The sequence below is a fragment of the Microplitis demolitor genome, chromosome 2 (genome assembly GCF_026212275.2).
Source record: "Microplitis demolitor isolate Queensland-Clemson2020A chromosome 2, iyMicDemo2.1a, whole genome shotgun sequence".
NCBI lineage: Eukaryota > Metazoa > Arthropoda > Insecta > Hymenoptera > Braconidae > Microplitis > Microplitis demolitor.
This window is the reverse complement of record NC_068546.1, coordinates 5187846-5201434: the sequence shown is the minus strand read 5'-3', so window position 1 is coordinate 5201434 and position 13589 is coordinate 5187846. Positions and strand designations below refer to the sequence as shown.

At 26.2% G+C, this 13589-nt stretch overlaps 4 protein-coding genes across 6 annotated transcripts in view; 2 read left to right on the top strand and 2 right to left on the bottom strand.

Annotated features, from left to right (window-relative positions):
- Positions 1 to 13589, top strand: part of LOC103568754 (TBC1 domain family member 31) — a 51888-nt gene that overhangs the window by 33540 nt on the left and 4759 nt on the right. Inside the window, exons 8-10 of one of the 3 annotated variants that reach the window (XR_008403314.1) lie at positions 8539 to 8771; positions 8839 to 9112; positions 9277 to 9333. The gene's annotated coding sequence lies outside the window, so the exon portion shown is untranslated. Of the gene's footprint in view, positions 1 to 107; positions 165 to 8538; positions 8772 to 8838; positions 9113 to 9276; positions 9334 to 13589 lie in introns of those variants that run through there. The other 2 variants (XR_008403313.1, XR_008403315.1) reach the window with 2 other exon arrangements.
- Positions 147 to 12208, bottom strand: LOC128667297 (adenine phosphoribosyltransferase-like). The gene is made up of 4 exons (XM_053736865.1): positions 12157 to 12208; positions 3937 to 4171; positions 2985 to 3063; positions 147 to 324 (listed from the first exon to the last, which is right to left on the bottom strand). Exons 2-4 carry the CDS (start codon positions 4135 to 4137, stop codon positions 185 to 187), a joined length of 420 nt encoding a protein of 139 aa, XP_053592840.1. The 5' UTR covers positions 4138 to 4171; positions 12157 to 12208; the 3' UTR covers positions 147 to 184.
- Positions 4629 to 5759, top strand: LOC128669062 (cyclin-T-like). Its single transcript, XM_053743243.1, has one exon. The coding sequence runs from the start codon at positions 4629 to 4631 to the stop codon at positions 5757 to 5759; it is 1131 nt and encodes a 376-aa protein (XP_053599218.1).
- LOC128669061 (adenine phosphoribosyltransferase-like) lies at positions 12036 to 13580 on the bottom strand. Its single transcript, XM_053743242.1, has 5 exons — positions 13569 to 13580; positions 13455 to 13462; positions 13109 to 13343; positions 12157 to 12235; positions 12036 to 12082 (listed from the first exon to the last, which is right to left on the bottom strand). Exons 1-5 carry the CDS (start codon positions 13578 to 13580, stop codon positions 12036 to 12038), a joined length of 381 nt encoding a protein of 126 aa, XP_053599217.1.

Here is a 13589-nt window from a genome sequence, read left to right as displayed (position 1 = left end):
TTTTTTTAAGTCATGATTTTGTTGACTGATTTATTTGAAATTTTTATAAAAAAAAAGTAATGAAATATTAATTTTTAATTTATTTAAAATTGAGATATAAATTGTAGAAAAAGACAATTGGTTATAAAAACATTTACATTGGAATGTAAATTTATAAAATTTATCACGAGATTAAATATTTTTATTAATTGTACTGGATTAATGAAAATACAGGTACTGATATTTTTGATCGGCCATTAAGTGAATTTAATTCCATTAATACAATGCACTCAACAACTTCGGCGCCAATCGCTTCAATTAATTTAATGGCAGCTGACATAGTTCCTGAAATTAAAAGCGCAAAGCATGAAACATAAATGAAATAAAATAAAATAAAAATCGTTAACATAAAATTTTCAAAAGAACACGGAAATAATTAAAAAAGTTTGTTATACAGTTTCGTCGCTTTTTCGAATAATTATATGGAATTTTTGAGCTCCTGTAATGGTCTTAAGCTTATTGTATAGCAAATCTAATGTTTCATTTGCTTCGAAATAAATAAAAACGTTTACTATAACTGCTTATGAATAGCATCAACTTTCACTTAATGCTTCTAAATCCCTACACAGAACAAAAATCTATTGAAATCAATTCATAATATGCAAGAAAAACAAGTATATAGTGTCAATAATCGGTACTGATAATTATTTATAGCGAAAAAAAATTTATTTCAATTTTCAAAAATCGAAAAAAAAAAATAGTAATTATGGAAGGCCCATTACTGGACCGGGCTTAGAAGTTGCAGAATGGATAGAAGTTTAAGATAGAAAATTTTCAAGAAAATCGAAGGATACACCTTTTTTTGAAAACACAGTTGAAAACTTGAAATTCAAAAATCTCGATTAAAAACATTTCGTATATTTGTTTTATATTTTTTTTTTTTTTTTTTGTAAAGGCCATCTAAAAACGAAAATTTTGAAAAAAAAAAAAAAAACATTGAATTTCGACCATTATTACGAAAGTTATCATCAAAAAACCATAAAAAGAGCGGTTTTTTCTAAAATTCGATATTTTTTGAACCATTCATCAAAAAAATCATAAAATTTACCAGCCTCTTTTGAGGAGTACTAAAAAATACCAAAAAATTAAGAAACTCGGAAAAATAAATTTTTGAAACCGTCCGATTTGGCGTGGAATGCTCCATATATATTTACAAACAATGTCTTGAATAAATTAAAAAATTAACGAAATTTGTTTGAAAATAGCAGCTGTTTAAAATTTTCAAAGTTATACAGTAGACTACCCGTTATATACCTGCTCTTCATAAGCTTCTTCCTCTCAATCGGGAGGTACTGAGTCCAAACAGCTTCCCCCATTAAACCACTCTGAGGAGTTTTGTACCAGAGAACCAGTTATAAGCCTCCGTTAAAATTGTCTAAATTATAAACTAACAATAGGAAAAAATAGACAAATTAATGATGGAAATTTACTATCTATGTTTCGCGGAGAATAATTTAATCATTATTATGCAAAATATAATTTACTGTTCATAATTATAATCATAAATTAAATTTAAAGCTTCTGTTACAACTGAAAAGTTTTATTGAGCATTATGTTTATCAATAAAATTATTATTTGTATGAAAATATAAGTATTTATTTTAGCGCTATAAGCACCAGAAAAATCAGGATAGTCGCGTATGTAACAAAATGTAAATATGACGTTTAAAATCATATAAAATAAAACAGGCTTATAACGAATAGTCGTGAACAAAACTAAACGTACGGTGGTAGAAAGACTGAAATTTCCAGAAAAATTTACCCCCCGTCATTTAGACCAGGCTTATGACGGGTTGTCGACTGTAAATAATAAAAAAAAAGGTCATTTGGCAGCCGAAATGGTAGTAGATTTCTTATTATTTATATATTTATTTTCAAGCTATCAAATAAAAATTAGTCAAAAAATTAAATTTTTTAGACGTTTTCCATATGAACTTCAAGGTTAAAAATTTATGTAAAGAATTTGTCAAAACGGCATGTGAAGAAACAAAAATTGAAGCTAATTAGATGAGCTTTAAAATACTTTCAATGATGATCCACATAAATTTTTGTTTTTAAGTAATTTATGGATAAATTAATAATAAATAATTTTGTATCTCAAATTTGAAAAATTAAAAATGTCTACAACTTCCAAACTAATCAACCGATTTAGCTTATTTTCAAATTTGACCAAACTATTGAACCAAAAAATATGTGTGTCAAGTTTCGTTTAAATCCGTTCAAAATCGTTTACGCTATCGCGACGACAAGGCTCAATATTTATAATTAATCATATAGTTGCGTTTGAACGTCATAATGAATAAACGGTTCATTTTTAGACAAAGTCATTAGCTACAAGATGTAATTAATCGCATTAACCTGCAACGTATTATTTATAAGATATTGAGAGTTAAAGCCGTAAAATTTTTTTTTTCAATTTTTTTAAAAAATCTGTCATTAATTTGTTCGAAAAAATTGTCGGAATGGAAAGTTAAATAACGAAAATTAAAGCTAATTTCATTAGCTTTCAGATACATTTAACAGAAATGAGCTGTCGCTTTTACGCTTTTAAATACGATTTTGTTTTTTGAAAACTTCGGATTGAAATAAAATCCGTATTCTCTCCCGATTTTCCACAGTGTAGTGATAACAAAATTTTTTAAATGCCCTTATACCTTTTCAATGGTATTTTCTACTAGGGTATGCCATTATCGTATCTGAAACGAGATTCATTTTTGAATTTCCAGATAAAAATTAATGAATTAATAATAAATTATGGCAAAATTTTATAAAAATTTTATCATGAAGACAAATGTAATAATTAATTTATTTCTATTGAAATTTTGTCAAGTTAATTTTAATGTTTTTTTAGCTGCTTTCTTCAAACCAATGACTGAAAATTTAACAAAAATAGATATGTTTATATACGTAATTTCAATAAATCATAAATGAAATCAATTTTTTTACCTCCAGTCGCTAGTAGATCATCAACAATTAATACTTTTTTTCCTTTACTTATACTGTCTGTTTGGATTTCAACTGTAGCCTGAAAAATATCATTTTTTTGTAACCAACAATCACATATAAAATATCTTACAAAAGTATTCAAAACACTATATTAGAAATATATATTTTAAATACTTTACAATACTGATAAATATAATGGTGCAATTTATAAGCTTGAGACTTTTGACTTTTTCATTTTCGTTTATCAAAAAAGTTTTTTTTTTAAATATTATTACTAATTGTATATATTTAGGTATTTGTGTGGAAGTGGGGGCCATGACAATTTTCAAAGTTCCAAGTGCTTGCAGATTAAATTTTCTGTATGAGTTTATGTCTCTAACACTAGATATCTATCCGAACCTTGTAACTAATGTGTACAAAATTGGTAAGAATAACACAAAATCATGTTGATTTTCAAAAATTAATTTTTTTCTCATAATAATAATAATGTAATTTATTACAGCCGTAAGATGGACGGTGGCGATAGGAAGGTCTATCTAAGAGTTACAAATAATTTTTGAACTCTTGTAATAGTGAAAATCAGCATATTTGTATTATTTCAATATTTTTAAGGTGTTTTGGTGGTTGACTTGAGAGTCAATATATAGAATGAATAGAAAAATATGTCAAATAGTGCAGTGCAGCACGGAACTGAAAAATTTCAAAGAAAAATCCAAAATATGAGCATTTTCATACCATAGACATACACTTATACAATACCAACGCTTAATAAACATCTAATTAAGCAAATGTAACTTCAATCCGCCGACAAATGCTTCCGGTTGAAATTGGAATCAAAGCCATTGGTCTACTTTTGGTTTTTTGCTCTTTAAAATACATGTTGACCCCACTTATAAACATATACCTATATTTAAATATAATACTATAACTTAATAATAAAAATTAAATTTACCTCACCATACTCTAAAGTATAACTCTCGCGTTTAATATTTCCTGGTAATTTTCCTTTCTTTCTGATAGGAACAAAAGGTTTTCCGAGCTCAGTACTTAATATTGGTCCTAAAAGAAAACCACGTGAATCCAATCCTACGATTACATCAACATTTTTCAATGATTTAACATGATCAATAAGTAAATCATTCATCGCACGCATAGCTGTCACATTTTGATAAACTCCAAATATGTCCCTATATGAGAAAATTTTCAATTCATTATTTGAGAGCCCGACATAAATATTTAATTACGAACTTAATTATTTGCCATCAGGTCTTTAGCTTGTTCATAGAAATGTTAATTACTTTAATACCTGAATATTCAAACACTTATGATTATAATATTTATAGTCATTAGTCTAATAACCTTTTCTACCTCAGGTACATTTCTTCAGCCCTCAACTATTACTTTCTAATTACCCCCATACACATTGTTGCTACAATTTCATTGGGATAAAATCTTAAATGGCTTTGTTATAAAATCCCTTAAATTTCAGTGTCTCGTCAATATTTTGTCATTTTATTCTCGAACTCAATGTCCTACAGTTCGCTTGAGAATAAATAAAAAGTTTACGGAAAAATAAAATTGTGCGATTTTAGAAGTGAATAAGCTATTTCAGTGTGAAATAATAAAGTGTACAGTGAAGTTAATATGGCTCAAAAGTGGTATTTTAGCAAAGAAGAGTTAAAGAATTCTCCGAGTTTCAAAGATGGTGTAAGTACTGAAAAAGAACTGGACCACAAACAACAAGCTGCTTACTTAATGAATGATTTGGGCAAGCGGCTAAAATTGTCGGAAGTCTGTACGCATACAGCTACAGTGTACATGCACCGTTTTTACACTCAACATTCATTGTCGAAATTTCATCGTTATGAAATGGCAATGACGGCAATTTTCGTGGCGGCAAAGGTTCAAGAAGAGCCACAAAAATTGAAAGACGTTATCAATGCTTTTTATCGCTGCTTGAAAAAAGACATGAACTATCAACTGGACACCACTGCTGCCGAGTACCAGGATCATGTCAAGACTATAATATTAAATGAACGCATCCTTTTAGCCACATTAGGATTCAGGATGGGAGTGAATCATCCACATAAGTATATTATGAAATTCTGCCAAGAAATCAACGCTTGTAAAGAACTATGCAAGATTTTTCTGCAGATGGCGACCAACACCTTGCAGATGACGTCAATGTGCGTCAAATACAAACCGGCAGTCGTGGCGGCGTTTTGCATATATTTAACTATTCGATCCTCGCAATGGAAAATTCCAGAAGTCTTGGATGGAAATCCTTGGTTTTGGTTGCTGGATCGGAAAGTGACGTTTGATCTGCTGATTAAGATGGACAGGGAGTTCAAGGAAATATTAAATAAAATTTCACCTAGAATAAAAAACCGGGTGATGCGTTTATTTAAAAATCCAACTGGCCAATTGATTTTAATGAATCGAAAAGAGAGATGCTCCAGTTCATCGGATCAGGAGAATGTTTTGGCTAAAGCTGAAATTAGGAAGTCAAGTAGACGAAAGATCAGCTATCACGAGTATCTTGACAGACTGACGAAGAAAAAATCTGCTAATTCAGATGGGTCGTCGGTATCTTCACCTGAAGCTGAAGAAATACAAGATAATTCTGTGGGAAGTACGAGTAGTCAACTTATGCCTGTAACTACAGCAGATGTGGAAGTAAGAATTGGAGCTATCGGAAACTACAGCTATAAACGTAAACATGATGATGATACGGGCAGTATTTTTGTTCCTGTTAAAAAACGTAAGTTGTCATAGTTCTAATAAGACAACGTAATAATGATTGTAATTATTTGTAAATAATCGTTTATCATCCGATAATTTAATTTTATAAAATATTACTTGAGATTTGATTAATTTTATAAATATAATGTTAAGTATCTAATGTAAATGTGGTAAATTTTGATTGTATAAATTAATCATAATTGTGTATTAAAAGTTCACTTTTTTAGTTAATAAGCTTAGTATAATTCTTGTAAATAATTAATAAATAAATAATAAAATTTTAATTATTAAATAATCAATTACAATATAAATAAAAATTAAATCATAATATATTTAAAATTAATTACTAAATGAAAATATGATATATGTAAAAATTTGTATAAGACTTAAAAGTTGTGCAAATAAAACTATTTTATTATTATTATTATATTTAAAATTAATTATAATTACACCATAGGCTTAATCCTGTTTTTTGTAAAATAAAAAATTAAAAAAAAAGAAATACTCATTTTTTTTATTTATCAATAGTTTTTAGTTTAATATCATTCATTATTTTATAAAGTAATTTAATTTTATGGCTAATAAGTAATTTTCATAAATTTAAAATTTTTATATATCTTTTTATAAACGTAGAATAAGAAACAAAAATGTTATTATTACATCATGCAGAATAGACATTTGCCTATTAAAAAATAATCAAATTGCATTTGTTCATAGTGAAAATATTAACAATTATTAAATAATATTAACTTAATAAAACGGGTTTGAATGTTGCAAACATCAGACAAATTTGAAATTGTAAATAAATAAGATATATAATTACAAAAATAATATTTACAAAAAAAGCACTATTAATTTCAAAATTTTTTGAATTTACATTTTTTAAAATTTTATATTATTAATTATTTACTCGATTTATTAATAATTTTGAATTTGTCTGATGTCTGCTATATCACGCCCATAATGTAAAATGTATTTAAAATTTTTAAATTATTGAAAATTCAATGAAAATAAATATTTTGAACTAAAGAATAGAAACAAAATAAATCATTTGAGGTTTTATTAAAAAAATAATTTAAAAAAAAAAAACTAAAAACAAAAATTTATTTTTTATGATTTAAATTAGAGTTTATCTATACTTAATCTATTTTTTATAACAATTATAAATACTGCATTAAATATTAGGGCTCCAGTAATAATTAATATTGTACTTGATTTAGTCAGTCAATAAAACTCACCGTTAATGTCTATCGATAACATTAATATGATTGGCTATTCCGGTACTGGGCACGGGTTCATTTTTGTGCACCAATAGACGAACAGTAAAATTAATATAATAATACTATTTTTTTCATATTTTTAATATGTTTTCTTGAATTTTATGTCATTCAAGATGCATATACGAAAAAAAAAAAAAATTATTGAAAAGTAATTCTATGCATTTTCTATAAGCTTAAGACCATTGACTGATTTCTTAGCAAAACCATTAAGAGACATAAAAAAGTCATTAATCCGAGACTATTGCTCTAATTAACATTTTTTTTTTTTTTTTTCATATTTTAAATATTTTCTAAAATCTATTTTATATCTTATTTTGTAACTAAAATATTAAAGTTTTAAATAAAGAAAATTTTATTTAATTTTAGCGCGTATGAGTTAAAATATAATATAATGATCATCAAGTCGTTCCGGTATTGGGTCTTGTACCGGTATTGAGGCATTTACACGGAAAAAAATGATGCTCAAAATTTAAATAGTTTGTAGTTTATTTTCGACTTAAAATTAGTATTCTCGATACTAATATCAAACCAGGATCATTATATATATATATATTACAAAATGGCTATTATTTATATTAAAATTTGATACACATAGAAAAGCAAAATTTGTAATTTCGTATATTAAAATTAATATGAAAAAGAATTGATAAATTGGTTAAATCTGCAGTTATTACTATTTTAATAAACATAGAAAAATTTAAAAAATGAGGAACCGAAAAATTAGTAAACGTACTTATTAATATATAAAGATCTAGTATACGAATTTTTCATTTTATTATTTACCACTTATTCGATATATGTATATAATAAATTAATTTATAATAATGAATAAATATAATTTTATATTAATTATTAGTCAATGGGATAGAATTTATAAAATAAGACTTAAAAATTTTCGGTATTTTTATGAGCGAATAATCAGTATCTAGTATACTAAGTTCTCATTTTATTATTTACCACTTATTCGATTTATGTATATTGTAAATTAATTTATAATGATGAATAAATGATATTTTAAGGTAATAATTGATCAGTGATATCGAATTTATAAAATAAGAGTTAGTAACTTTTGAAATTTTCGGCCGAAAAAATCAGTATCTAAGATACCAATTTTTAGTTTGACCAATCATTACTTTTTAATAGATTATGCCATAAATTAATAAACTCTCACTCATATGTCACGTATTATACCTAAAAGTAATAATATTTACTTACTTTTTGAAATAATTGATAGTAATTTTTAGGAATCTACAAAAATTAGTAAACTACTTTGCATTAAACATATAATAGTACTAATTATTGATAACAGACTCCACATTTTACTGTTATTTTTTAATTTTTAATATTCTGTTTTTTCTGTGATACCATAATAAGAGTTAAAGAATAAAATTAAATTCAAAATTTATTATTCGATGAATTTTTTTAAATTTTTATAATCGAGGCGATCACACGCTCCCCTAATTATTTATTTTTTAATTTTAGTACTTGCAATTTAATATACTGAAATAATTTTTTTTTTGTTTTTTTTTTAGAGAAACATTCTGTGCATTACCACCAGATGGACCATATCCATTATTTTTATTCGAAGAATATCCTAAATTTATTATTGAAAATAAAGAAAAAATGACTGAGTTGATTAATTTAAGAGAAGAAGAAATAACTTTACGTAAAAAACGACAAGAAGTGTTGGAGAATATTGAGAAAAAAAGATTAGAAGATGAAAAGGACAATTTTATCAAAGAAGTTCAAAACCAGAGACTTCGAGGTATTGATAATTTATCATCATTATTTTTAAAGATTTTTGATAAAAATAAATTTTATTATTTGTTTAGAATTACAACGATGTTATAATGAGCAGCTTCGAGTATCTGAAGCCTCAGTTGCTAGTGAACGTCAAAAACTCTATCGACAATTGCCACTGAGCGAAAGTATAAATCTCACAGAAATTAATTCTGCGAGTGATGAATTTAATTCACGATCAAGAGTTAACTCTTACAATAAACTACGAAATGATGTGGAGGCACTTGAAGAAGAAGTTGGAGAATTTTTAAAAACTATTAAGTGTAAAAGATAGAGACATTATATAATATTTTATTTAATCTAAAGGTAAATAAATTAAATATGTTTTTTTGTTTTTAATCAAACAGTTAATCATGTAAATTATTTTTTTAAGTCATGATTTTGTTGACTGATTTATTTGAAATTTTTATAAAAAAAAAGTAATGAAATATTAATTTTTAATTTATTTAAAATTGAGATATAAATTGTAGAAAAAGACAATTGGTTATAAAAACATTTACATTGGAATGTAAATTTATAAAATTTATCACGAGATTAAATATTTTTATTAATTGTACTGGATTAATGAAAATACAGGTACTGATATTTTTGATCGGCCATTAAGTGAATTTAATTCCATTAATACAATGCACTCAACAACTTCGGCGCCAATCGCTTCAATTAATTTAATGGCAGCTGACATAGTTCCTGAAATTAAAAGCGCAAAGCATGAAACATAAATGAAATAAAATAAAATAAAAATCGTTAACATAAAATTTTCAAAAGAACACGGAAATAATTAAAAAAGTTTGTTATACAGTTTCGTCGCTTTTTCGAATAATTATATGGAATTTTTGAGCTCCTGTAATGGTCTTAAGCTTATTGTATAGCAAATCTAATGTTTCATTTGCTTCGAAATAAATAAAAACGTTTACTATAACTGCTTATGAATAGCATCAACTTTCACTTAATGCTTCTAAATCCCTACACAGAACAAAAATCTATTGAAATCAATTCATAATATGCAAGAAATACAAGTATATAGTGTCAATAATCGGTACTGATAATTATTTATAGCGAAAAAAAATTTATTTCAATTTTCAAAAATCGAAAAAAAAAAATAGTAATTATGGAAGGCCCATTACTGGACCGGGCTTAGAAGTTGCAGAATGGATAGAAGTTTAAGATAGAAAATTTTCAAGAAAATCGAAGGATACACCTTTTTTTGAAAACACAGTTGAAAACTTGAAATTCAAAAATCTCGATTAAAAACATTTCGTATATTTGTTTTATATTTTTTTTTTTTTTTTTTTTTTTTTTTTGTAAAGGCCATCTAAAAACGAAAATTTTGAAAAAAAAACATTGAATTTCGACCATTATTACGAAAGTTATCATCAAAAAACCATAAAAAGAGCGGTTTTTTCTAAAATTCGATATTTTTTGAACCATTCATCAAAAAAATCATAAAATTTACCAGCCTCTTTTGAGGAGTACTAAAAAATACCAAAAAATTAAGAAACTCGGAAAAATAAATTTTTGAAACCGTCCGATTTGGCGTGGAATGCTCCATATATATTTACAAACAATGTCTTGAATAAATTAAAAAATTAACGAAATTTGTTTGAAAATAGCAGCTGTTTAAAATTTTCAAAGTTATACAGTAGACTACCCGTTATATACCTGCTCTTCATAAGCTTCTTCCTCTCAATCGGGAGGTACTGAGTCCAAACAGCTTCCCCCATTAAACCACTCTGAGGAGTTTTGTACCAGAGAACCAGTTATAAGCCTCCGTTAAAATTGTCTAAATTATAAACTAACAATAGGAAAAAATAGACAAATTAATGATGGAAATTTACTATCTATGTTTCGCGGAGAATAATTTAATCATTATTATGCAAAATATAATTTACTGTTCATAATTATAATCATAAATTAAATTTAAAGCTTCTGTTACAATTGAAAAGTTTTATTGAGCATTATGTTTATCAATAAAATTATTATTTTTATGAAAATATAAGTATTTATTTTAGCGCTATAAGCACCAGAAAAATCAGGATAGTCGCGTATGTAACAAAATGTAAATATGACGTTTAAAATCATATAAAATAAAACAGGCTTATAACGAATAGTCGTGAACAAAACTAAACGTACGGTGGTAGAAAGACTGAAATTTCCAGAAAAATTTACCCCCCGTCATTTAGACCAGGCTTATGACGGGTTGTCGACTGTAAATAATAAAAAAAAAGGTCATTTGGCAGCCGAAATGGTAGTAGATTTCTTATTATTTATATATTTATTTTCAAGCTATCAAATAAAAATTAGTCAAAAAATTAAATTTTTTAGACGTTTTCCATATGAACTTCAAGGTTAAAAATTTATGTAAAGAATTTGTCAAAACGGCATGTGAAGAAACAAAAATTGAAGCTAATTAGATGAGCTTTAAAATACTTTCAATGATGATCCACATAAATTTTTGTTTTTAAGTAATTTATGGATAAATTAATAATAAATAATTTTGTATCTCAAATTTGAAAAATTAAAAATGTCTACAACTTCCAAACTAATCAACCGATTTAGCTTATTTTCAAATTTGACCAAACTATTGAACCAAAAAATATGTGTGTCAAGTTTCGTTTAAATCCGTTCAAAATCGTTTACGCTATCGCGACGACAAGGCTCAATATTTATAATTAATCATATAGTTGCGTTTGAACGTCATAATGAATAAACGGTTCATTTTTAGACAAAGTCATTAGCTACAAGATGTAATTAATCGCATTAACCTGCAACGTATTATTTATAAGATATTGAGAGTTAAAGCCGTAAAATTTTTTTTTTCAATTTTTTTAAAAAATCTGTCATTAATTTGTTCGAAAAAATTGTCGGAATGGAAAGTTAAATAACGAAAATTAAAGCTAATTTCATTAGCTTTCAGATACATTTAACAGAAATGAGCTGTCGCTTTTACGCTTTTAAATACGATTTTGTTTTTTGAAAACTTCGGATTGAAATAAAATCCGTATTCTCTCCCGATTTTCCACAGTGTAGTGATAACAAAATTTTTTAAATGCCCTTATACCTTTTCAATGGTATTTTCTACTAGGGTATGCCATTATCGTATCTGAAACGAGATTCATTTTTGAATTTACAGATAAAAATTAATGAATTAATAATAAATTATGGCAAAATTTTATAAAAATTTTATCATGAAGACAAATGTAATAATTAATTTATTTCTATTGAAATTTTGTCAAGTTAATTTTAATGTTTTTTTAGCTGCTTTCTTCAAACCAATGACTGAAAATTTAACAAAAATAGATATGTTTATATACGTAATTTCAATAAATCATAAATGAAATCAATTTTTTTACCTCCAGTCGCTAGTAGATCATCAACAATTAATACTTTTTTTCCTTTACTTATACTGTCTGTTTGGATTTCAACTGTAGCCTGAAAAATATCATTTTTTTGTAACCAACAATCACATATAAAATATCTTACAAAAGTATTCAAAACACTATATTAGAAATATATATTTTAAATACTTTACAATACTGATAAATATAATGGTGCAATTTATAAGCTTGAGACTTTTGACTTTTTCATTTTCGTTTATCAAAAAAGTTTTTTTTTTAAATATTATTACTAATTGTATATATTTAGGTATTTGTGTGGAAGTGGGGGCCATGACAATTTTCAAAGTTCCAAGTGCTTGCAGATTAAATTTTCTGTATGAGTTTATGTCTCTAACACTAGATATCTATCCGAACCTTGTAACTAATGTGTACAAAATTGGTAAGAATAACACAAAATCATGTTGATTTTCAAAAATTAATTTTTTTCTCATAATAATAATAATGTAATTTATTACAGCCGTAAGATGGACGGTGGCGATAGGAAGGTCTATCTAAGAGTTACAAATAATTTTTGAACTCTTGTAATAGTGAAAATCAGCATATTTGTATTATTTCAATATTTTTAAGGTGTTTTGGTGGTTGACTTGAGAGTCAATATATAGAATGAATAGAAAAATATGTCAAATAGTGCAGTGCAGCACGGAACTGAAAAATTTCAAAGAAAAATCCAAAATATGAGCATTTTCATACCATAGACATACACTTATACAATACCAACGCTTAATAAACATCTAATTAAGCAAATGTAACTTCAATCCGCCGACAAATGCTTCCGGTTGAAATTGGAATCAAAGCCATTGGTCTACTTTTGGTTTTTTGCTCTTTAAAATACATGTTGACCCCACTTATAAACATATACCTATATTTAAATATAATACTATAACTTAATAATAAAAATTAAATTTACCTCACCATACTCTAAAGTATAACTCTCGCGTTTAATATTTCCTGGTAATTTTCCTTTCTTTCTGATAGGAACAAAAGGTTTTCCGAGCTCAGTACTTAATATTGGTCCTAAAAGAAAACCACGTGAATCCAATCCTACGATTACATCAACATTTTTCAATGATTTAACATGATCAATAAGTAAATCATTCATCGCACGCATAGCTGTCACATTTTGATAAACTCCAAATATGTCCCTATATGAGAAAATTTTCAATTCATTATTTGAGAGCCCGACATAAATATTTAATTACGAACTTAATTATTTGCCATCAGGTCTTTAGCTTGTTCATAGAAATGTTAATTACTTTAATACCTGAATATTCAAACACTTATGATTATAATATTTATAGTCATTAGTCTAATAACCTTTTCTACCTCAGGTACATTTCTTCAGCCCTCAACTATTACTTTCTAATTACCCCCATACACATTGTTGCTAC